This window comes from Melospiza melodia, chromosome 6, assembly GCF_035770615.1.
Source record: "Melospiza melodia melodia isolate bMelMel2 chromosome 6, bMelMel2.pri, whole genome shotgun sequence".
Classification (NCBI taxonomy): Eukaryota; Metazoa; Chordata; class Aves; order Passeriformes; family Passerellidae; genus Melospiza; species Melospiza melodia.
The window spans coordinates 7112812-7138512 of record NC_086199.1 but is presented as its reverse complement, the minus strand read 5'-3'; the positions used below and the strand labels follow the sequence as shown (position 1 = coordinate 7138512).

Here is a 25701-nt window from a genome sequence, read left to right as displayed (position 1 = left end):
GACTGGATGATCTCAGAGGTCTCATCCACCGCAATTGATTCGGCGTTTCTATAACGAAGAAGAAGGAGGAGAAGGAGGAAGAGAAGAATGAGGAGGAGAAAGAGGCTCCACTACGGTCCCCCAAACCCGACCCACCCCTCGGGCCGCCCTCCGCGGCCTCTGCCCCTCACGCTCGAGGCCGCCTCACGCCGCGCACCGCCTCGCGCACCGCCTCGCTCTGATTGGCTGCACCGCCGGTGGGGGCGGGACCGAGAGAGAGTGGCAGCCAATCCGCGCCGCGATGAGCGTTTCCCGCGGGGTGGGGGCTGCGCGCAGGCGCGGCGGGGCGGGGCCGGCGCGGGCGTGAGGGAGGGAGCGAGCGAGCGGGGAGGGCGTGAGGAGCGAGCGGCGGGAGGGAGCGGGTGAGGCGAGGGTAGTCCCGCGGTGTCCGCGGCGCCTCGCCTTGCAGCGGCTTTCTCTTCAGCGAGCGCCTTTCCTTTTCCGCGGAGCCCCTATCCCCCTCTCCGCCCCTCAGACGAAGTCCCCCGGTCCCGCCGCTATGTCTCTCGGCCAGCGCCTGGCCCGGCTGGCCGCCCACCTGCAGGACCCGCGCAAAGTGGCCGCGTTCCAGCGGCTCTGCGGGGTGGAGGGGCCCTCGGGCTGGGCCGGCGCGGAGCAGCGGGGACCGGTGGCGAACGGCGGCCCCGCGGGCGGGCAGGAGCATCCCACCGGGAACGGGGCCGTGCCCGGCGCGGCGGGAAGCCCGCGGCGCTGGAGGAGGAGGCCGCGCCGAAACTCGCTGACGGAGGAGGAGGACGGCAGCCAGGAGTTCGCCACTCGCAGCCGCTTCCTCTACTATCTGTTCAGCCTGGGCACGGAGCTGGGCAACGAGCTCTTCTACATCCTCTTTTTCCCTTTCTGCATCTGGAATGTGGACGCCTGGCTGGGCCGGAGGCTCATCATCATCTGGGTGTGGGTGATGTACCTGGGGCAGTGCACCAAGGATGTGATCCGCTGGCCGCGCCCTGCCTCGCCGCCCGTGGTGAAGCTGGAGGTTTTCTACAACTCCGAGTACAGCATGCCCTCCACCCACGCCATGTCGGGCACCGCCATCCCCCTGGCGCTGCTGCTGCTCAGCTACGGCCGCTGGCAGGTAATGCTCGCACCTCCGTGTCCTCATCGTGCGCCTTCCAGCCCCATGTGGCAGACCTGATTGCTGGAGGGAGGTGGCTGAGTTTGGTTGGAAAAACGTCACATTCGTACCTTTTTTCCTTGCCTCACTGTTAATTTTTTTTGTGTTGTTCTGCTCAGGTAACGAGAAGTGTTCTAGTAGTTCTGTCTTGTGAATGGAAGCTGTGCTGGTTTTGGGGATTAGCTCAGCGCGCGTGAAAAGTTCGCAGTAACAATCTGCGTTTTGTTCCGATGAAGGTTTTTTTCCAGCTTGTCCATTTGCGCAAAGTTTGGATAAGCATCTAATGTTTTTACACGCATTTGGTTTTACAGAGTGAGAATTTAGTGGAGAACCAGTAACTAAGGGGCTTCTTGTTGATCCTTCTTTGCTTCGAGTCACTTTGGAGCGTCATTGAGTTGGAGCTTTAGCCTTTTCTTTAACGATTTTATTTTCATTAACCACAACCTGGAAATGATCCTAGTATTTGTACTTTCAGGAGGTTCTACCATCTATCAATGTGTTCATAATTAGCAGGAACTGATAATCCGCGATATTTTCATCACCTTCATTCAGCAGAATCTCTAAAATCTGGCTGTTGCACTTGGGGTCAATAGATAAGTTAAAATAACACTGTTGATCGCCTGCCTTACGCAAGCAGTGGCATGTGCTGTGGCGCTGGCTGCTGGAAGCGCGGCAGCAGCAGCAGCTCCAAAGAAAGCACATCCAGCTCTAAATCACCGCACTAAACCACTTTCAGCAGCAGCTGAGAGAAGGCTTTCCCAGGTAAACGTTTTAAGAAGTTAGGCAGTAATTAGACTCTTAAGTTGTTAGTGTTTACTAATCCTTACTGTAATACCTGGTTTGAGGTGGATGTTGGTCATGTCGGTAGAGAAAACTAACTCTGATCCTAAGCTTCGTGCAGGGGCTTAACTCTTGTCTTCCCAGTTACAGGTAACAATCACCAGTTGTCTGCCGTGGCTCTATCTCAGCATCTAGAACGGGTGACTGAAAGGAATGGCATGATTGAGGGTTAGAGATTTTATTTGGCCTCTCTAACCAAAGATTATTGATGTTTCTGCAAGGTGAATGCATGTGCCCAGAAGGAAGCTCTTAGGCATTCGGTGAAGTATTATATGCTGGAGTTATGCAGGCATAATAATTACATATATATATAAAAATAATAATGTAATGTTCTGTGAGTGTTTGAAATAAATATTTGAAGTTTTGCCATTGAGATGTTTAACCTCAAAGTTGTTTGAGGTGACCAAAATGTGTATAATGTGATTATTGCTTGTTAGGTGTGTAGGGCTGGTGGCAGCTGGAAGCACAGACTGGGTTTGCACTCGTTGCATGTGGCAAAGCTCACTGAGCAGTTCCAGCCCATCAGCTTTGCACAGACCGATGCCGTGTGTGCAGAGGAGAGCCCGTCTCGATGGCCTCTGCAGGAGCAGCAAACAGGCTGTGAAATGTGCGAAATGGTGTTTTGCCAATGAACCCAGTTCGATCCGTGCTTTGCCAGCCCTGCAGTCTGTGCAGCACTGCTAATTGAGTGAACATGTTTACCGTGGATGCATGCTGAGGAATCATAAACATTCAGCCTTGTATTCCTGTGGGACTGTGCTTAAGGAATGCAGAAGGAAAGTGTTTGAGTCCTGATTTCAATTCCTTTTTCTTAGAAAACGAGTATGAGTAAAAGACCTCTCTGTGAAACCAACTTCTGTCCTTTCCAAATACTCATGTAAAAAAAATCACTTCTGATTTTTACATTATTTCCATAAATTAATCAGTAATTAACCAGTGGCATGTCAAGAGCCTTTTCATTAACCTTTCATCTTCTGTTCTCCCTGTTTTACTTGTGTTGAAAGGGAGTAGAACCTATGTGACATCATTTTGTCGTGGAAAATGGTGTTTTTCTGGGAATGGTGTTAAAAAAGACTGACCTCAGAAATTCTTGGAAAGCTATTAAAGAGGTTTTTAGTATTATTTTTATTAAATTGTACAAATTTACTCATAGGTGCAGGTTGCTGGATTTAAACCTGTTGGTTTAACCTCTTTCTGTGTATATTTAGTATAAGGAATACTCATGTATACTTACATTTAGTATGAAGAATATATTTAGTGTAAAGAACACAACTATGAGGTGGGCATTTAGAATTTATTTTAATAAATCAGAGCCTGTTTGGGATGTGACAATGTTGGGAGTGTTGTTTCAGCAGTCACAGTGGGCAGAGGCTGAGGGTGAATTAAAGCAGATACAGGTGGAACTCTGCAGGGACTTTTTCTCTGGAATGCAGGCAGCTTTGGCTTTGGCACTTTGGAGTTTATACTAAACCAAAGAAAGCTCCCCTTGCTCTCAAAGATGTTTCACCAGTGAGGAGGGAATCTCCTTCTTGTGTGGCTGATTTCCAGCTTGCCTTCAGTGATCTATGACTTCCTCCTATTGTGTGGTAGTTCTTGTCTATCCAAGACAAACTATTTCAGTCTTTTTCTTGAAGAAAACAGAGAACAGAGAAAATGTGCTCGTGTTTTTCTAGGTGTGGCCCAGATTGTCCATTTAAAAACGTTTGGATTGCAGTAAGTTTTTCTGAGCCTCTTGACTTTGTGCTTTTCAATTTTTCAATGCCTTTAAGCAATTCTGTTACAATTATTTTTACATAGTATTCAAAAGGATTTTTGACTGTAAAACAAAAATACTTTCTAGAAATGCAATAGTTCTATTGAAGTAAAATATTTTCAGAGATAATGTATTTTAAAGATGGTTTTGGGAAATTATCACCATTAGAGACTTTGGGCATAGGGAATATTCAGTGAAACTCTCTTTCAGACAGAAGTGAGTTAGATATTAGGAAAACTTCCATAGTAGCTAACTGTTGTGTCCATTGTATCCAAATTTTTCAGTTTCTTCTTGTATTATGAGAGCTTGCCTGAAACTTTTGATTCTACTTTCATAATCCATGTTTATTTATTTATTTAATATGTTACCTTTCTGCAGGGAAAACTATTTATTTCAACAACACTTCAGTAACCATGAAATATATAGCTCATGTCAAAGACTCATGAGAATTTGGGAGTGTTAAAAATGTTGATTTTTTTTTTTTCCCCCACCCTCTGTTTGAAGTGCAGATACCCTGAAAGAGGAGGGCAAGCATTTAAAAGGCAGTGTGGTTGTAGATCTTGATATGATGTAGGAAAAAGCAACCTTTATCACATTGGGGAAAACTTGATTTCTTTGAAGTCTTGACAGTTTGAGCCAGGCTGGGCTTAAATCATGTCCCAGATGGGATGAGGAAGAGATAATGTGAACTGCTAATTATCCACAAAATCTCCAAAGGCTCAGGCTGAGATTACTGGAAAAAGCATTTTTTATATTTTGTTTGATTATGTTGAACTGCTGATTACAGATAGACACCAAGATGTATTTTATTAGAAATAGTCCTTGAGTTGGGATGGTACCTGAATGTGTCAGAACTCTGCTGGCTTTTGAGGAGAAAAAAATAAATATCAGCCAGGGGATACAGAAAATTCAGAAAAATAAATGTCAGCCAGAGGATAGAGAAAATTTGCTTGTATTCAGAGTTCCTCTGGTGTTGAAGTGAGGGGAGAACGACCAATCCTTTGATGCATCGAACTCGATTTATTGATCGATCAGCCAGCTTCAATAATAGTGTTAACGAACTTCATGCATATTCCAAAATCCAGGTTTATGATAGGCTAACAGAGAAAACTCTAACCACTCCTTTTGTTTTACTACACCGTTGATTGTTTACACAAAACAAAACCAGTGTTCCCACTGTGATACGAACGGTTCCCAAAACTTCCACATCTGTTCTCAGGGTGCCATCTTTTCCCAGAGAGGGTGTTACATTTGTTATGGGAAGACTGCCTGAGAACTTTATTGTTTATACAATGATGCCTGAGAGAGTCTAATTGTTTATAGAAGTCAGGCTGGGAACTGCTTCACAGCTACCTTTTACTTTTCTCTCAACTGCATGGCTTCATGGCCTTTTTCTTCAAGCCATGCCTGAACTAAACTCCCGACACTCTGGGATGCAGCCTGGCAGCAGCAGTGGTGTAGCTTTCTGATGCAAGGCTTGGTTCTGAGGAGACGCACGGCACCTCACTGCTCAGGGTCACTCGGGCTCAGAACACACACAGGCACCAGGATGGTGGACGGTTCAAGACTTTTATTGTCTCGGGTTTTATACTGGGAAAGTTTTTTCTTTACGTCAGGTGTTGTGGTGTGCTGTAATGTCCCATTTTGGCCTTCCAGGTCATTTCCCCAAGTGTGCTTATACCTCTCTCCCTTCCCCCTTGCCCCCATGCTGAGTGAGTCCTGTCAATCAGGCTTAGCATTCCAGCAAGGCGTCGTGTGGTTGGTCAAGTTCAAAGGATGCCCCTATGCCCAGAGGTCATTGGCCTGTCTGGGTGTCATCTTCCCCTGCGACCCTGCCCCTCTCACCTGGTTGGTGGCTCACCTGTACCTCCCCTCCCCCTGTCCCTGAGCTTAAAAAGGTGATCAGACCATGCGGCCGTGTTCTGTTGGAGCAGTTGCTCACGTTCAGACCTCTGTAACCATGGAATAAACCTCTGGACATTAAACCCTCCAGCAGAATCATCTTCCTTTTCTCTTCACCATCACCTGAAGCCATTCCTTCTGAGGTAAACGGGGTTCCTAACAAGCCTGGACTTGTTCAGTGCCCAGCTGCAACCACCAGCAAGCCAAGGTATCTCTGGGGTGACACACCGCAGTTGCTGCCTTTGGCCCAGCAGCGAGGGTCAGACTGGCCCAGGCACTACCTAACTGGTAATATTGGGAGCCTTTTTACCAATAGTCAGGGGGTCTTACTTTACTGTAATTGGCTAGTAAGGAGTAGAAAGTTACTAATGTTAGGGGGGACTACATTCTTGGGTGATTTTTTATCACTAGGAGTTAGGGGGAGAGGAATTCTACTGCTTTCCGTGACATGGCGAGATTCTCCGAGCGCCTGACCCTATCTACTGCACAGTGGCTGTGTGCATTAGGAAATGAGGGGTTTGCCCTCCCTCCCGAGCTCAGTGAGGAACTGCTGACTCTCACTGGAGCCACCGAGCAAACTGCAGCAGCCCAGGGCTGGGTTGATGAGTAGCAGCCTTTAACTGCATGAACAAGGCTGATTTACCTTCTGCAGCAGCTGGTGGTGCTGAGTGTGACAGCCTTGCCCTCCCTGCTACCTGGCTGGCAGTGTTTGATATGCAGAGCCTGTCATCAGTGCCTGACCTGGATAAACAGCACTGCTGAACCTGCCCTGGGTGCATCTGTTCTCCAGTGGCCTCTCTGGTGCAGTTTTCATTCCCAGTTTCATTTGCTCAGTGCTCTTTTGACTCTCTGTGGTACTGGTTGTGTAAGGCTCTTATGTGGTACCACGTGAAACTCCCTTCCAGAAATGTTTCATCTGCACTGTGACTTTTATCAGCCAAGGCTGCTGAATGTAATTAAATGAGATGGGTTTGACAGGGTCTGTGTTGGGATTTCAGGGAGATCTGCTTTGCTCTGTGGCTGTGGCTGACCCCTATTGAAGATAACCTCTGGAATTGTCTGCCTGCTCTTTCATTTCCACACTCTCTGATCCCCACTGGAGATGGGGAATAATTGTTTATTGGGGGTGAATAAACAGCCTAATCACAACAGTGCTACAGTGAGAATTTTGCAGAAAGGGGCACACCCTTGTTTTAAATGTTTGTCCTTGGTGAAAGGCTTGCATTTGCAGTGAGGTTGATGTAGTGATAAACTGGAAGCTGCACATAGAAAACCATCTCTCACACACAAAGTGTGTGTGCAGAGCAAGTGCAGCCCCTTCAGAGAGAGACACATCACCCCTCAGAGAATCCCAAATGGGCCCTTGGCTAAAATACTGAGATGTTGGCAAAGAGATGTGTGCATGCTTGTCTAATTGGTCTTCTTGAACATGTTTCCTAAACAGTCCGACAAAAACTCTTCTGACATGGGGAGCACAGCTGAAGGGATGATCTGAAAACACAGAATTACCCACACAATGATTTGAGAGAGAGAGAAATGGGAATTTGGAGGGTCAGTTCTGGCCTTGCCTTGTGTGTGATGTCAGGTCTTCCATGGGCCATAGTAATGCCTGTAGTTGGTTTGTAAGGGAAACTGAACAAAGTTGTTTTTTGCAGGTGTTAAAAGTTTAAAAAGAGCAGAGCCAGTTCTGACAAATGTCACTGGGGAATCTCTGCCAGAGGGATACAACAGCCTGTCTCATTAGACTCTGTTGATTGTCATTAAATGTATTTTTCAGTTTTGCCTAAGCAAATCTTTAATTAATGTAAAGGGTCTTGGGAGAAAACATGTAAAAACAAGTGCTCTAAGGTTGGATACAGAGTTTTTGATGAAAAGGTATTCAAAGGAAATACTTCTCAAGCAGTTTCTGTTTCTAGGTGCATTGTACACATGTAAAAGCACTCCTTGTCCTTTAAATAGGGTCTGCTGATTAAACTGAGAGAACATTTTGCAGAAAAAATGTAGTTTTAGGTACTGGGGCATAAACAGAGCAAGCCATAAGTAATTCTTGCTAGCTGTGTTCAGAGAGGAATTATTTTTTTTAATGGCTGCAATGAAAAGAAATAACCTAATTCCTATTGTTACTCCTCAATTTGTTTTCAGATTAGGTGTAGCAGAAAATGAAATGTTTTAACTTCCTTCAGGACTGGCATTGAAAAGTTTATCTTGGAATTTTAAGAAGAGGTTCTTGTAGTGACATGTAACACTGAGGTTTTTATGTCTCTTGTTATTAATGTTGGTCAGTGCAAGAAAGGAGAAAATCATTGATAAATGGAGATTAACCAGTGGTGTTTACCACCTGGCCCATTTGAAAGAATTTGTTTATTTTTCCTAAAATGACTGATTGGTGGTCTCTCTTTTCTAACAATCCTCTTCTCCCTTTTCTTCTGCTCTCTTCAAAAAATCATTTTTATGCTTTGCTTTTTGAACTCATCTGTCCAGCCAGGTCTGGAGTCATTCCCATAAACACTGATTATTGCTTTTCATGACTATTGTCAGTACATGGCACAGATACTTTATTAAAAGCCTGGTGCTTCAAGTGCTGCTTGGATTCTTTCTGTGAACTTTAGCCCAAAATAATTGTCTCAAACTCAGGTTGCACTTCTGAGTTATGATATGATTAAAAAAAGATCATTGAATACTGTAGAACACTGAAAATATTAGAAAGTTACTTTGGAATCATTTGTGGGTGCTGGAAACTTCTCCTGTGCTTTAAAAAGGTAAAGAAGTGAGCATTTAGTGTCTTTTAATAGTGTTCCCTTATGAAAGGAGGAATTTTCTGACCTAGGTCAAAGCTTTTAGGACAGATTGTTTCCTTATAAGCATTTTTAAACAATGGTTATGTTATTAAGACTCTTGGCAAAAAGATCAAGGAGCAGGAGGAGGATGGGAGGGGTTTTGTGTGTGGTCCAGTCAGGTTTGCAAGCCTGTTGTGGAGGATGTAGTGGAATTTTCTATAGGATGAGAGAAACACAGGACATAAAGTTCTAAAAACTTTGTCCTAAAAACATAGGACATAAAGTTCTCAAAGACTTACTGAGAGTGTTTCCACTGCTGTTTTACAAATATGAATTTAATTCAGTTTCTTTGATCAAAACAAGATTCTGGATATGGGAACAAAATTGGGGTCTGAAACACAATGAGTAGTTTATTCAGTCAGCTTTTATCCCTAGCTTTACCTTAATAGGTGAAGTAAAGAAATCAATTAACTTCTTAAAATTTTTAAAATAACATGCTTATTGGTTTGGGTGTTTTTAAGTTATAAAAAAGAAAGCAGTATGCAGTTAAAAAAGAAACCATACTCAGAATTGTTGAGGTGGCATGTTGGCTGTGGGGAGGCACAAGGAGTTTTTGAGGATGGTCCTAAAAGAGGGCATGGAGACAGGTTTGACATGTTAGTGTCCAAAATGGGCTCCTCCTGAGTGTCTGACTGAAAGTGACACCAGGATTGATCAAGATTGAAGATACATCAATTCTTTTATCAAAAAGAGCAAGCTGAGAGAATGAGACCTGGTTTCTGTGTCTGCCTCTCCCAGCTGTGATCTCTGACAGCCTTCCACACCCTCCTCTGGCAGCACATGTGATGCCACTCTGCCTCCTGATGCCCGAGTGAGCAAAACCAGCAGTGAACTGGGCAAGGGGGTAGAAGCAAACTTGTCATCTTTTGTCCTTTGGGCCTCTGTAGGTCTGATCTGGCATGCCAGGAACCATGGGACTAAACCTGCTGGAATTCAGCTCTCTTGCTTAATATCTCTTATTAAAATAGAAACCCAAGTCAACACAATAAAAAGTGCTTATGACTTTCTTTCCTGAACACTTGATATAAGTTTATATTCAAATTTTCACATTAGTCTTTTATAAAATATAGAAGACTGTAATATAAAAGACTAGTAAAAGCTGTTTTTTTTTTACTTTGAATATTCATTTATTATTTGGAGAAGAGATTTTTGAAATCCATTTTCACAAAACAGTATTATTACAAGGCTTGCTGGTACCTCAGCCTTGCAGGCAATAATTTGGAGCTAAGTTTATGGCATCAGCTTTTTTTCCAAGGATCCAGGTGATGTCCCTGTTGTTGGTGTGACTCACATGCTGCTGAGCTCAGAGGTGTGTGGGAGTGCTGATGTTCTCCTTTAGTCACCTTGTGCTCTTAGCCCTGTGTGTGAGGGCCAAACACAGCCTGTCTCACCACCCCAGGGCAGATTCCAGCAGTGTTACCAGTCTGATGTTCTGGGAATTCTCAAACCCAGTGGCTGCTTTGAAAGGTAGGAGTTAAAACAACCAGGGTGTTGTGCTTCATTTGTGATCAGTTCTTAAAAGGTGCCTGCAAGAAAGATGGGAGCCAGATCCTGTGGGCCTCTTGTGACAGGAGAAGGGTGATGGTTCTGAGCTGAACCATCATTTAGGGTTCATTTAGATCAGATGCAGGGCAGAAGTTTTGTGCTTCTGCAGGTGAAACACTGGCACAGGTTGCCCAGAGGGGAGGTGGGTGCTCCATTCCTGGAAACATTCAGGGCCTGCTTGGGTGGGGCTCTGAGCAGCCTGTTCTAGCTGAGGGTGTTCAGGCTATTTTACTGTGTTTTGCTACAGAGAAACGAAACTAGCCCGTGTTCTCAGGGTATTTATTCAGAATTAAAGATATGACAGAGCCAGATAATCTTTCCAAAACATTCTTCAGAGCTGGAGTTTCTGTTTCTTTCTTACTCTAACACCCGTCCCCTGTGAGTTCCCTGACAGCAAGCATCTCTTCTTTCATTTTCAGAGTTATTGTAGTCTGCCTGCTGTTTACAGTCACCTGCTGAGGACTCTTAAAACCAGACTTCTCACCTAGCTATTTCCTTCATACTCCTTGTTCTCAGGATTTTGCTGTTCAGCTGCTCTGACCTCTTCCCTACCCCAATCCCAGCCTCTCACCCACAGTGTCATGAGCAGCTGCTGAGCCTGGTGCTTCACCCATCTTCCTGCTAAAGCTCCTGCCTCTCTCTCTGTCAGGTCCTGCAGAAACAGGACAAGTCTTTATTAAAGAAAAGCCTTACCCCTGACGGGGCTCTGAAAGCACCAAAATGTGTGTCAGGAGACAAGGATGGACACAGGTATCAAGTGATGGCAAAGCAGTTTGAAACTCGAGGCTGCTCTTGCTGGGGTCCAGCTGTCCCTGCACAGGCAGCACTTCTGTGGGGGTGCAGGGAGGGTGTGCAGGCAGCATTCCTGCTCCCCTGGGACCAAAGCACAGAGGGACACAGGGATGTGGCTGCACTTGGGAGGCACCAAAGGAGCTGCTTTTGTGGCTGCTGCAGCAATGTTGGTGTCTGATAACTCTGCAGTTGTGTGTGACAGAGTTACTGGTGCATTGCCCGGGATTAGCCCAGTTCTGAAAGGCAGGAAACTGAGTTTGTTCCTTCATCACTGCAGTCAGAAATGAGTCACAAATACACAGTTCTGTTTAGATCCAGTTTGTGGATGAACGTGATAGAAGCAAAGATAAATGTTGCTACAGGAAATAGAGTTTAGTCTAGATGGAACACAACTATGAGCTGTTTAGTATTTATGTTTGTGTTTAGTATTTATTTTAATGTGAAATCTGCTTCTTATGTGAAACATAAGCTTCCTGATTTTCTCTTAGTTTGAGAATGTTGTTTTAGTTTTGTTTTGCCAACATGGTCCTGGAGTTGAGAATTCAGTGAAAGTTGGAAAAATGCAAGAAGAGTGATAATCCTGTCTCAAACCTTTTACAGAAAGACTGATTTTGGAACTCTACAATCTGTTAAATGGCCTTCACAGAGGACACAGAACTTCCTCCAGTAATTTTAAGGATATTTTCTTGAATTTCTTGGATATTCCCTTCAGGTTACCTATGAAAGGAACAAGGAAAAGGGCAAGAAAACTGCCTGTAGATTTTGTTCCTAGGCTTGGGTACATCTAGGCTGCCTGTTTATATTGAACATGTTTATTGTAGGAAGAGAAGCAATTTTGGAAACTTGCCATTTTATCTTGTGACTGTGTCTTTTATAGAATAGTGGCAAAAGAGGAAGCTGTATCCTGTCTTGTACATTTTGCAATAGTGGGGAAAGCATTTCTGACTGTGCTGTAATATGTAAATTAGCATAGCTTTATCCAAAACCTGAGCAAGTTAAGAAACTATGTTTTTCCACATGATATGTGCTTATTAAAGCAAAGTATTTAATTTCTTTCTGATAAACAGTCCTTATTAATGAAAAAAATGTGAGAAGGCAAAAATAATTGGAAGTAATTGTTATGATTTTTGTTTAACAAATATGGCTTGTAGGAGGAAATTTATGTGGGTTTGGAAAGAACAGAAAAGATTACTGTTTTAGGAGTTTCATGCTGATGCCCAGAGATTGAGTCAACAACTGCAGAAGCCCTAAAACAAAGAATTGAGGAAGGAATTGAATTTCTTTGTAATTTTGTTATGAGTTCCTTCTTTTCAGGAAAAAAGTGAAGCCTTGATCCTGCCTGGGTAATTGCTGACAGTACAAATATGTGATGGAGCTGCTTCACCCAGTGTGAACCTGCTGCACTTTAACACACTTGTGGTCAGTTTGGGATATCAGAGCATGGCAGGACAACTGCTACAGAGATTGAGATGTTTCTTACTGCTTTGAAAAAGTGATCAAAGCACTGAATTCATATATCCTGAATGCAAATAAAATGGGGAAGATTAAAAGTTTGACTTAGCAATTTATCAAAAGGTGCTGTGCTAGGCCTGTGGAGGTAGGGCAAGGAAAAGGGTAAGCATCAGTGGCATTAATTGGAATTAATTATAGAATATTCATAGAGTGATTTTTTTTTTAATTTTTTTTTTCAAATTCTGATATGGTTTCTGCATTTTTCTTCCCTACCAGTATCCCCTTGTGTTTGGACTGATCCTGGCATTCTGCTGGTGTTCTTTGGTTTGCTGTAGTCGAATTTATATGGGAATGCATTCAATTTTGGTAAGAAAATAATCTAATCTACTACTGAACTTCTGGTTTAATCCTGTTCTGATTTAATAAACTTCCATCACATTGAAGGTTTTACAGTGCAGGAATTATATACAGATGTATTTTTGTAATGTTCTACCATACAGAAACAGAAGACTTAAGATTTCTTCAGCATAGAAATTGATAAAACAGCTAAAAGTGGCTCTGACCCTACTTATACTTGTCTTTTATAAACTCAGTCCATGGCTGAAACTTAACAGGTGTTGAATGTCATCTTTTAGTGCAGAAATTGATAACTGCTCTAAAGTGTAGAGTAAATTTTCCTCTACAGAGCAGAGATCATTCTGCAGGATGAGAGAGTGGCTGTTAAGGTTCACTCCACGTCAGCTGCTCAAAGCATGTGCAGTTTGGAGTGCCACTCTACATGCCAGAGTTCCATTTACCAGAGTTTCTAAATCCAGGTAACAAAGTTGGCATCTTTGAAAAGCAAACTCATTTGTTAAACAGATGAAAACTCCCCAAACTGAAACACAAATGTATGCAATGTAGAAATGAGAAAACAAGAGCACTACAAAATGGCAATTGTGATGCAAGATCACTTATGAGGGTGGCTAAAGACGGTTTTGAGGATCACGTGCTAGAAGCAAAGCTAAGAGACAGAAAAGGGTAAGTCTGGTAGGGAGTTTAAAAGCTGGTAGATGAACACAATGTAAAAAAGAGCATGGGAAAATAAGACAGCTCAGAAAAACAAAATGACATTTTTGCATCAGTAGTTAGGAGTTTCCAATCTAAACCACTCTGTCAATGTGATGTGATGCACTGATAGTTCAGCTGACACAAAATGTCACAGAACAAAGTCGTGCCACAAATAGTGAGCAAGCAGACAGAGCTGTTTTGCAGTTTCACATCTGAATCCTCTGCAGAGTTTGAGGGAGTGGAGTTCACCATGTGGTGCCTGCAATGTACATCAACCACAGTGCCTGAGTTTGGGGGGAGTAGGTGGCAAATACAGCAGAAAGGTTTTTTTTTTGTTGCTTCTGAAATGAGCAAGTCTGATGTTTATATCAGTCAGTTTTATTAGAGCTTTTATCAAGCTTTCAATTAGTGGAAGCAAATAAAAATGATTCATTGAAGCTGGTGCAATACAAACCCTGCTGATTGAAGTCCCACCTCCTGGCTCATGTGGAAGAGCTGATAAGCATGAAAGTGAAGGCAGGCCACTTTGTAGTGCTTGGATTGCACAAATTCTTCTTTAACAATCAAAGGTGACAAAAGTAGCAGTGAGTTCCATGCAACTGAGTGATCAGTTAACTGAAATTTAATGCTGGAGTAAAAAAATCATTGGGTAATCTTTTCATTAAGAAAAGACCTTTAAAAACTGAAATTCAGTTAGGAAGCCACAGAGGTTATCTCTTCCTCTCCTTTAATATTTGGAAACAGTTCCCATTCTTCCAGCATTGTTAATTCTGAAGCTGCAGTGAAAGTTGAAGCTGCTCTAGTGCCTGACTGCAGCAGTCCCTGACTGCTCACCAGCTGCTGCTGCTGCCAGTGTTGGGAGTGTTGGCACCCAGGCCCTCAGAGCCACTGTTGAGCTGTTTCAGCAAACCTAAGTTGGCAGAACATATTTAGCTGAGCTGGATTTGTGCTGACTGTAGGTTTGAATGCCCTGGCCCTGGACAGGGATCAGTGTTGCCAGCAGAAAAATCATAGAAGAATCACAGAATAGTTCTGGGTTCAAGAGACCTTTAAAGATTATCCAGTCCTAGCCCCCTGCAATAAGCAGGGACATCTTCAACCAGAACAGGCTGCTCAGAGCCTTGTCCACCCTGACCTGTATGTTTCCAGAGACAGGGCATCCACCACCTCTCTGAACAACCTGTACCTGTACTCATCATGCTCATTGGAAACAAAAATATCTTCCTTATATCCAGTCTGAATCTCCCCTTTTTTAGTTTAAAATCATCACCCCTTGCCCTGTTGCAACAGGCCTTTCTAGTAAGTCCAGACCTGCAACCTCAGTGAAGAATCCTTTGATCATAACTTCATTCATGATCTGGTCAGGATGCAGGTGATTTGTGATCAAATGTAATTCCTTACTTATGTTTAACATAAGAAAGAGTTTATCCTTTAAAGGGTAAAAGATGGGAATCTACAAGTTGCTTTTAACACTACAGCAGCTAGGCTTGAATTCTTGTTAATGTAACTTGAGGGCTTTTTTAAAGATAGGGTTTCAGTGTTATGACTATCTTTCTCTTCAACAGGACGTTATTGCTGGATTTCTGTATGCTATTCTTATCCTGGTTATCTTCCATCCACTTGTGGACCTGATTGACAACTTCAACTTAACTTACAAATACGCACCTTTAATTATCATCAGTCTCCACCTGGCCCTGGGCATCTTCTCTTTCACCCTGGACACGTGGAGCACGTCACGGGGCGACACAGCTCAGATCCTGGGCTGCGGCGCCGGCGTGGCCTGCGGCTCCCACGTCAGCCACACGCTGGGCCTGCAGCTGGACCCTCCTCCCCACAGCCTGCCCCTGTCCCTGTCCTCCCTCAGCGTGGCTGTGTTTGGAAAGGCCATCCTGCGCTTGCTGCTGGGGGTCATCGTTCTGTTGCTGACGAAGGTGGCCATGAAGAGAGCCACGATCCCCCTGGCGTGCCGGCTGTTCCGCATCCCGCGGGGCGACGTGCGCAGGGCGCGGCAGCGCATGGAGGTGGAGCTGCCCTACCGCTACGTGACCTATGGAATGGTGGGCTTCTCCCTCATGGTCGTTGTCCCTGGCCTCTTCCATTTCGTTGGTCTTTCCTGATGCGGTCTGATCGCTTTGGGAGGGAGAACTGAGCTAGTTGCTTTTTGAAGAGGTGCACTAGTTTGCTAAGGGAGGGCCGGCCAGCTGGGCTTTAGCAGAGCCTTCCTGTTAACAGCAATACAAAGCAAGCAAAGCATTTAAAGGGCTTTGCACATCTCTGGGGATGGTTTAGGGCCAGCAGTCAAGCATCAGTCCAGGAGAAGTGCTGACCTCTGTAAATGCTGATTTTTGGACTTATTGCTGTAACCAAGTCTGTGTGTGTGATGCAGTGAATGTATCTGGGATGGCTGCCAGGCTGTACCTGTGTACACTGACACTTCAGCAGGTGTGTCTGACAGCTGATCAGAAGGCTCCATTCATGATCTGTTTGCCATTTCACGGTAATTAATTCAAGTTGTTGGACCATAAACTGTTACATTTGCTTTCTTCTAGTCTTTCCTGAAGTCCTGCTTCTAGGTATTTCAATTAATAGGTATTTTTAATGGACCAAACTTGTAATGAGGTTGAATTTTTCTAAATAAACGAGCAAAAGCCTTTTTCTTTAGCCCCCTTTGCAGAGAAAAATGTCTGGATTAGCATTGGTAGATATCACTAGAGTATATATAATTCAGGTACTGTATTTTATGGTTTAATAACTGTGCCTTTCTGTTGCTGAATTAAGAAATGCCATATATACTGTGATGTAAAAATGCCTAATTTTATGGAAAATCCTACATAATTAGGCAGATATTAAAAAATGTTAATTGTCCATGTTGCTGACATGGTCCAAGTTAACCAGAATGTCCAGTTTTTACTGATCAAAATTGCATAAATGAAATGACCCAGGAATTGTGTCCTTGAGCTCAAGATATTGTAAATGAACAATAGTCCCTTTTGTAAGTATTTTTAATGTGTATTGTAAGTTACTGCAAGAGGATATATTTTTCTGGAGATTGTTTATACAGTGGATGGATATTCAAAATTAATTATTTAAACATATAAACAATAAAAGCACCCCATTCTGCAAAGAAATGGGCTTCACTTATTATTCCAAACTAATCTAGAAGGACCACTGCTTTTAGGTATTTGGTTAGAAAATATTATTCTAGAAGAACTTGTATTTTTATGCATTAACATAGTATATTTAAAGGTGATAATCACTTTTACCCAATTAAGATAGTTATAAGACAATATAACAATTAAAGTAAACTTGTAATCATTCTGATTGACAGCTTGTGAGGAGTCAGCACAGTATGGTCAATGCACGAATGGTTTGTGATGTCTAAATTTGGCAGGATTTTATTATGTGCTTTTGAGCTTTTCATGATCCTTTTCCCTTCCAGTGTAATTTCATGTGCCTTTTTTCTGTTTCATTTTGTCTTGTTCATGTGTTGCCTGATCTGTTCTTTCCATGTCAGGAACACTGCAGGAAAGTGTCTGAGCAGACACAAATGACTGAATTTTGTATTGTACTTGTTCTGCAGGAAAAGCATCATTTGGTTGGCAAATATGGTGATTAGATAGAATATAAAGCCTACATTTTTTGTAAGCAGTATTTGGTTTTAGAAGGATTTTTGTGTTGGAGATCTCTCCAAGCTGTTAATATGGAGATTGACAAAATTAACTTCACTTTCTTTGAAGCAGACGAGGTTTATGGTACGCTGGCACTGGATGATGTGAAAAACTCCACTTTTCTGGTGCATCCTGAATGCACTGCTATGAATGTATTCAAACTGAGGTATCCAAAACTGAGAGTGTTCAACAACTTCCACAGCTGAAAAGACCTCACCCAGTAGAAAATGGTTAGCTTGTTTCAGTGTGTACTTCTGGATTTGATTTTTGTGTCTGTTCCTCTTTTGCAGTTCAATGCAGAATGTGCAGTGAAAGGTAAATTGGTTTCTGGGGTTTTGAGAGTGGGATTTCCACTGATCAGGCTTCACACACCAAGATAGCCATTAAATTAACAGCTGGGGGAATGTACACAAAATGCCTTATGCTTAAAGCCCTAAGCAAGTGGTGTAGTTTCAATTATATTTAATTAGTCTGAGGACTGTTAAAAATAATAGGATAACTTTCTCTGAAATTTAGAGCATATTCTCCTTAAATATCCTAGCTTTACAGTTTTTAGCAAAAAATGTTTAAATTCTAGCACAGAAAAGGTAAGTGAGTAAAACTAATTTTTTAAGGTACATATTGGACTTGTAGAAACTTGGAGTTTACATCATAAAGGGCATAATTAAAGCTGTATTTTCTAGTTTGCTCTCTTGTAGTATTGATGGAACATGAGATGTACTGTGGAGGATCTGGAAGGGGTGAAAAGATCACACAGAGCTTTCAACAGGCTAAGGAAAATTGCACTGTAGCTTATTCTACTGTCATAAATTTTTTATGTTTTTATACAGTACATTGAGTAAGTTCAAAACATCGTGTTCCATGTTCCACTCCCCAGGAAATGTCCATCAGAATGTCTATACAGCACCTTCAGCAACTGCTTCACTGATGTTTACATGAGAAAAAGTTCTCCTGTTCTGTTTTCATGTTTTATAAAGGCTTAGGCTCGAGAGGGCAGTTAGCACAGAATGTCATGCAATATGAATACCTTTAAAGGATAAAGAATTACAGACATGCAAATGCTCAAAAATCCAAGTAAAGTATTTGTATTGTTGTATAATTTTGTTTACTGATAAGCTAAAATTCCTTGGAATTGGGCATAACAAAGCAGCAGGTAAAACTGGAGCACTTTCTTTGCCCTGATCTATTCTTAGAGTTAAAAATGAGAAATATTTCTAGTGTGAGCACCAGCTGGTACCAAATTCTTTATAAATAAAGTTAACATAGCTTTAAGAGGTAGTCAAATGTCTTTCCAGCAAGAAAAATGCTTGAAAACCTTTATGGCATGGTGCAAAAACATCCTGCTAGTGAACTCCCTCAGTCCCTGAGAGAGATATACTTCATAGAACCAGGTATGATTGCACATTTATTACAAAAAGCTGCAGGCTAAATTTGCCTTTTTTAATTATTGTGTGAAATAAACCTTTAAACCAACAGGCAGGTAGAGAGCAGTGTGACACACAATTCTGTTTTCCAAGAGGCTGAAGAGATGCAAATTAGTCTGAGACTGCCTTAAACGTAGGAGCAGGAATTTCTCTGGCCTGGCCCTCACTCAGAACTGACATGTGCATCTTGGGTGAGTTTTAGAATATGTTATTTTAGAAGAAATATTTCATTTTTATAAAAAAGCATTGCTTTTGCTTTGTCCTTTGTGATCACCTGTGAAACTGTTGGGTCTCTGAGCAGGAGGTGGAGGAGCAACTTGCAGGTAAATTGGCAAACCAAAGGGACTTGGGTTTTGTTTATTTATTTGGAATTTTTTAAGGTTATGTACAGCATTTCTCCTGGAAAGAAAAACCAAACAGAAAGATGCATTTCTTTTAAAAATGGCATCTCCAAATGTGATATGTGGTTTTTGTGTTGTTTATTTTTTTTCTTACCAGAACAGTGTTAAATTGTCTGGATATTAGAAGCTAATATGTTTTCCTTTGTTTTGGTTTTTTTTTTTTTCTTTAATTACTGCTCTCAGTATTTTTTACTCCATTTTTTGCTTATTTCTGAGAGAGTGTCCAGAACTTCTGTAAGCAATTGCTACTTATGTGAAGATTGTAATTTTGAACTTGTAAATAATTAAGGGTTGTTAGCTGCAAAAATCTATAAAAACAAATCCTTGCATGCTGTAAGTAAATACATCTGTTGTGCTAAAAGTTGTTTCTGTTTCAGTATTTGCTTTCTCAATAAAAAAAACCTCAGTTTTCACAGACAGACAGAAGATATTTAATACTTCAATGGTATGAAGGGGCATTGCTGTCAAACTTTACTGGGAGTTCTGCACTTGGTTGCTTCCACAGGACACAGAATGAAGCCTGAAGGGCAAGTGCTGACCTGTGAGCAGTGAGTGTGAAGTGACTCAGCTGTAAATGTGACAGCCTTGCTTTTGGGTGATTCTCCTTGTTAAAATCACACTTTGCCCTGTTTTTGTGAGATTGCTGAAGGGCTCAATTTGGAAGTCCATTCTCTGTAGGTGGGACTGGCTGCACATTTCAAACACTCCCCCTCTGTACCATAATTCTGTGAATGAAGAGACCCCAGAATAAAGTCAGTAGATAAAAGGAGAGGAGAATTGATTTCTTGGGGTGTTGTGACTCAACTGACTGTAATTGGTTCTTGAGTGGTTCTTTGGTCTGAAGTAGAAGTTTGTTGGTTATATAATTTATTTCTGTATTCTGCAAATGACTTTGAGGAAACTTAACTTTTTTGTGGGAGGAAGTTGAATGACTTCTTGCCAGACTTCATTCTGCAGGAAAGCTTAAATGGCCTTTTGTTTCAGAAAAAAATATATAAGCCTGTTTTGAAATTTACAGCAAATGATATATTTGTCAAATTGATAGATTAACTGGGTCACTAACATCCTTGTTCTTGCTATACTGAACAAAGGCAATGAAAGCTGAATTTGGAAACAAAATGTGATATTGTGTGGCAGAGAGGACAAAGCACTTTAGGTGTTCTCTAAAAGGCAAGTATCACGTGCTGGTTTTGAAGCAAATTTAGCCATGCTTTAGAAAAATTTCTTTGCACTCCATTCTGTACCAGAAATGATCTTCATGTTGGTAAGAGGCCTTGTAAGAAAAGAAAGGAAAGCAGGGTGTGCTTGCAGTGTATGATCAGTAACTGTTCCTGTAGGATCAGAGGAGAAGAGAGGGTTCATGGGATAACAGTACCTTAAAGATACTGACTAGTAAATGTAAATAATTCCCATCAGGTTGGAGAATTGTATTAGTCACTGAACTTTGACTAAATTAGTCACTAAGTTTTCCCACAAGTTTATTTTTGCTAGAAAGTGTAATGAAAGATAAGAGTGATGTTACTGAAATGGAAATTAGCTCTTAAGACAATTCTAGATGACTGAAGTATGAAAATGAAAAAGATCAGTTCAGGAGCAAGTAATGGGAACAGTAAGAGTAGAGTCTGAGGGGGATTTTGTATTAAACTTAATGCACTTAAAAATTATGCCAAAATTTGGCCTACACTTGATTTATATGAAATCTGTAGTACAATATAGGTACATACGTCTATATACACATTAAAAATATTGTGTACTGGAGCTTATTTTTTATGTATAGGTTTTTTTTCTCTGTTTACTGCATTCCCTGATAAAAGGAAGTTGATAAAATACAAGCCAGCATTGTCTGTGTAAGGTAAGGCTGTATGTTGGTGGCCTTTTGGGAAATAATGCAGTTGTAACCCAGTCTCTCAACCTCTTGGAGAACTGGATTTAAAAAAAACCCAAACAATTGAGATGTAAGCCCTAAGTTGAGGATCACATGTTTGCTGTATAATAGTGTACAACTGATGTTTTAAAAATTAATACATCAGCACTTTTACTCTTGTTAATGATTTTGTACTCATTGTACACTTCCTGAGTTGTCAATTTAGCTTATATTGACTGGTAACTGAAGTGTCTAACTTCACCTGCAATGTGTGGGTAATAAACTCCTGTTGGATTCACTTGTGTTACTGTCTTTATTCCTTCCAGTGCTCAGGGACAAGATTTGAGTTTGTGGATGGATTCAAACCCCAGAGTTTGTTTTCAGAAAGTTCTTTTCCCCTTACATTTGTTAAGGCTGATTTGATTCAGTAGCTTAGCAAACATAAGCAGAAAATACATTCTGCTTCCGTGTCAGCTGAAAAATTACCTTGGAATATTTAACCCAGCATGTTTTTTCATCTCTCCTGGCATGCCAGTAGCCACATGTGGGTGGGAATTCCTGCTGCAGAGAGTTCAGTGCTGGTGGCTAATCAAATCTGCAGCTGCCTTGGGAAGATTGCCAAAATAATGCCTGTAATGAAGAATTCCTTTGCAATTGCTTACCTCATGCTGTTAGGCAAAGGGATGTAATCATGTTTGCCTCCTATAGAATGATTAAATTTCAGAACATGATGACCCAGATTTCTACTAACTTGCAAAGATTTTTGAACTGGAAATTCAGGGATGCTGTTTCCCATGCTTCACTGGATGCAGCAGGTACTTTATTAATTTGGTTTTGGTGATTTAGTGTTTGCAGCATTATTCATGCTGCAAAGGCTCCTGATTGCTTAGTGGTTATTGCTGTGGACTGCAGTACATCAGCTGCAGATGCTGAAACTCTAAATTAAATAAAAGCTTGTACTCAAATTGACACTTCCAGCTTTAAGAGTGAGAATATTTTATCTGACATGTTTATGGGACATAATGCTTTCTCTGATCATTTCTAATAAGATTTGAAGGTGGAAAAGTTGCTAATCTCTTTAAGACAGTGGTAAAAGCACAGAGTCAACAGCTCTGGCACTCAGAGTGATTTCCCAGCGATGGTAATTAGCACTGCCTTGCACTGTAATTAGCACTGCACTGTGCTTGCCTTGCAGCAGCAGCTCAGATCTTTCCTGATGCACTGGCTGTGTGTCAGTGTTGCTATTGTGCCTAGACTTCAGGCTGACTAACCTCACTAATGTACAGCTGAGAGAAAAATAATAAATGCTTCGGGCCAGGTTGGCTCTTTCACTTAGTGGCCTGTTTGGGCACCTTCTTTAAACCTCTGGTTGCTGGGTTGTTTCTTGTCAATGTAAAAAAAAAGATTATTTTACAATTTATATATATATAGCTATGCAATCACCCTGTTCTAGGATCGAGAGTTCTGGAATACACATCTGATACAGTGGCCTTGTGCTGAGCTTGGCTTTTGGGGACCAGCCTTCTGTAAAGGGATCATGGTGTCACTCTGTCTCATTTGGGGTAAGGAGATCAGATGCTGAAGCAAAAATCAAGATGGTACCCTCCCAACAAAAACCTGTACAGCCTGTGCAATCTGACAAATCTTCCTTCTCAAGGAATTGCCCCTCCCAAAGGGCAGTGAGCAGCAGATCTGAGCTGCTTCACAATGCATGCCTTTTGCATTCAGGAGTCTCACACGTGGGAGGGTTGGCTGAGGCTCTTGGGAAAAGCCAGCAGGAAGGCAAGGGCTCAAGCTTGGCTCCACTGTTTTGCCCCTGTACAAGCACAGAAAAAACTGAGCATGCCTTGGGTGAACTGTGAACTTTGGGTGTTCCCTCTGCTACCCCTCAGGTGGAAGGAAGGCTCCTGCTTTGGTGCCCAGCTTCAGGGAGCAATCTGGAATTCTTGCCACTAACAAAACTGCCAATAAAAAGACCAAATTTCAATCTGTACACCCCTAGCAGGCCTGTTCAGGTATTGAGGATCTAGGAAAACAGAAATACGTGTCTGCAGTCTGTTTTCCTACCTGAACATCCACTCATCTCTTAGGGACAGCTACAGCAAACAGGGAGGCTGAGGAAGAGCACTCAGTGCTTGGCCCAGGTTTTTCCTTTCAACAGGATCCAATATCAAATCCTAACCTGGCACCCTGTGCAGGTATGAGAAGCTGTGAGCACTGTTACCAACAGCAGCATTATTAAAATTAAGGATTGCTGTAGCAAAGAGATGAAAGACACATCTCTGTTCCTGCAGGATGAAGGAAGTTAGCTCAGGTTGTGTGAAGTCAGGCACTGCTAACTCTGAGCTGACCTCTAAAAATGGTGTCCTTACCCAACAACTTGACTTTGCAATCAAAACTTCCTTTTATTGTCCTCTGTAATTAGAGTATATAATTTAATCAGCCCTTGATTTTGGTTTATTAAATGCTTATTCAGCACTAAGTGGCAATTAAGCATTGAAGTGCTTTCAGTGAATCCCAGAACCTGATTGTCATCAGTCATAATAACTTTGCCTCACTTGTACATTTTGTCAAGTTCTGCAGATAAGACTGCCAAAAAATGCCGGAGAGAGGTTTGTGAGCTCCTCCCTCCCCCTTATCCCCAACAGAGAACTGACAAGTGAAACCAGTGAGCTGTACCTTTTAAAGATGTTAAAAATAAACCCCTTTCTCCAGCAAACTGCATTCACTTCTGCTACTTCAGCTGCAGGAATCTGCTGATGGAGTTGTGTTCACTGATCCCTGGAATGTAACACTTTGTCTCCATGCACATACGAGCTCATTACTAATTACAAATCGTTACACTGAAAAAGTTGCAAGCCAAACTACACTGCCACAAAATAACCTTGACATATTAGGAAGATGCAAACACACAGGGGAAAAAAAAAAAAAAAAGAAAAAGAAAAAAAAAATTATTCCAGACAATTTGCTGTTTGAGTTCTTGACCTCTGGCCTAGAGTACATGACGCTGAAACTCAGATTTGTTTAGACTTCAGTTGTTTTTAAGGTGAGGATCTTAAAGATTCCTCTCTCAAAATACCTCTTATGTCTGTAAAGTATCTGTCAAGAGTTACAAGTGATCTCTGGAGCATCTGCCCTGCAATTCCTGAGGCAAACTTCACAGCTGCATCTCTCCCCTCGGTACCCTGTGACTCAGCAGCATTGCTGTGCTACCCAAAAAATATTTTCTATTAATCCAGCTGCTCTTGTGTGGGAGTGCTGGGCACCAACCCCATGGCTGTAAACTGAGGCTTTCCAGTTGATCCTGCAGCTGTTTTTACCACGTGAACAATGAACAGAAGGTATTTGATGGATTCGTGGCAACTGCCCCAGGAAACTCAGATGAAAAACTACCAGCTGAAAATATTGTTGTAACACTGATATTTGCAATACATTCTTGTAATGCATATTGTGTTCTCAGTGGAATCGTCTGCCTCCTGCTTGGAACTCTTCAGAACTAATCTCAGCAGTGTGAGCAGGCTTTAGTTCTGGGTGACAAAGAGGCTTCACAAAGAGGGAAAGGTATTCACTATGAAAACATGAGTGTGTCATTGGGGTCTTTGTGCTTTGATGTATTTAGATATTTTTCTATGTTCGCTGCACTGTAAAAATGTCAACCAAATAACTGCTAAGGAGCAAAAATAAACAATAAAGGGGCACTTTTTCATGGCAGTTCGGTGAGCTGTGCATCTGTGACTCCTCAGGAATGCAAGTTCTAATAAACTACTCAAAATGTTGCAGAGCTGACAACAGAAAAGGGTAATCTCTGTCACAGACAGATAATTGCACTGGTAGAACACAAATACATGCATAATTCATAAGTAGAAACAGTAAAAATAAGTTTTACTGGAGCATGTAGAATTAAAATACTGCACACAGCTAATGACAGACAAATGAAATTGTCAGTATTTTCAAGTCTTTTGATTGACTTTCTGCTTTAAGGTGGCATTAGACTGAACCACGAGGTGTGTTTTTATAATGCTCTATGGTCATTGTCCATGTAACTTGACCATGCCATTGGGTTTAGCTAAAGCATATTTTATCTTTTTAGCTTATCATATTTTATCTAGCTAGAACAATACATAGCTTAAATTCTTAGATCTCCATTTTTAAAAATGAAAGTACAAACTTGGCTAATGAAAATAATTCTATGTTTAAAAAGCATCTTGAAATAATTTATTTGCCCATGATATTGGTAATATGATATAATATGATTCAATAATTTATTTGTACATGATGTTGGTAATTTATTTGTACATCATGTTGGTACATGATTTCTGGTAAATATGCATTTATCAGTAAAGACCATATATGTGATTTTAACTGCTATGAAAATAAAGGTACAAATTCTTTTCCTCACTGAATAACATCCATCCATCCAAGGTTGTGGATTAATGCTACTCATCAGCGCTGAACAGGAAATTCAGAGTAGAACAAGGAATTGTGAATTACAAAACTCGGGGCAATATAAATAAAACATTGAAAGAAGCAAATGTTTAGTTATGCCATATTCCTTTTCTTAGCATAGCCTGGATGTGTTAGCCTGGTAATTGGTAAATAAGAAAAGGAGAAAAATACTGTCTGGAAGTTTAACTGGAAAAAAAATTAAAAGGATCTGGGAAAATCTAATTAACCTTCTTGTCCTTTTTCGCGTTTGGGTCTCTCCTAGGAAATAATGCTCCGTGTTCCTGCTGTCCCGGAGGGCGCACTCCGTGTGTCACCCGCAGCCATTCCCGTTTCCTCCAACCCCGCCACGGCCGAGCGCAGCCGCGACCCGCCCTCGGGGCGGGGCTTCCCTGCGCCAGCCAATCAGACAGCGCCGATTGCCGGATGGCCCCGCCCCTCCGCCTTTACACCAATCCCCTTCCTGTGCGTCGTTTCCTTCCCCGCCTCCACGGACGGAAGATGGCGGCCGCTGCAGCCAATGGGCGGCGGGGGCGGGGCTGGCGGGGGCCGCGCGGCG

At 42.0% G+C, this 25701-nt stretch overlaps 1 protein-coding gene across 1 annotated transcript; it reads left to right on the top strand.

Annotated features, from left to right (window-relative positions):
• Positions 1-376: 376 nt before the first annotated feature.
• On the top strand, positions 377-20997 carry SGPP1 (sphingosine-1-phosphate phosphatase 1). Its single transcript, XM_063159768.1, has 3 exons — positions 377-1132; positions 12569-12658; positions 14908-20997. Exons 1-3 carry the CDS (start codon positions 539-541, stop codon positions 15457-15459), a joined length of 1236 nt encoding a protein of 411 aa, XP_063015838.1. The 5' UTR covers positions 377-538; the 3' UTR covers positions 15460-20997.
• The last annotated feature ends 4704 nt before the right edge of the window (positions 20998-25701 follow it).

What these genes read in the sequence shown, in the direction of transcription:
- SGPP1 (XM_063159768.1), top strand. Translation starts at nt 539, where the DNA reads ATGTCTCTCGGCCAGCGCCTGGCCCGGCTGGCCGCCCACCTGCAGGAC. An exon ending in TCAGCTACGGCCGCTGGCAG is followed by an intron (nt 1,133 to 12,568) that starts GTAATGCTCGCA and finishes CTTCCCTACCAG; the next exon opens with TATCCCCTTGTGTTTGGACT. An exon ending in TGGGAATGCATTCAATTTTG is followed by an intron (nt 12,659 to 14,907) that starts GTAAGAAAATAA and finishes TCTCTTCAACAG; the next exon opens with GACGTTATTGCTGGATTTCT.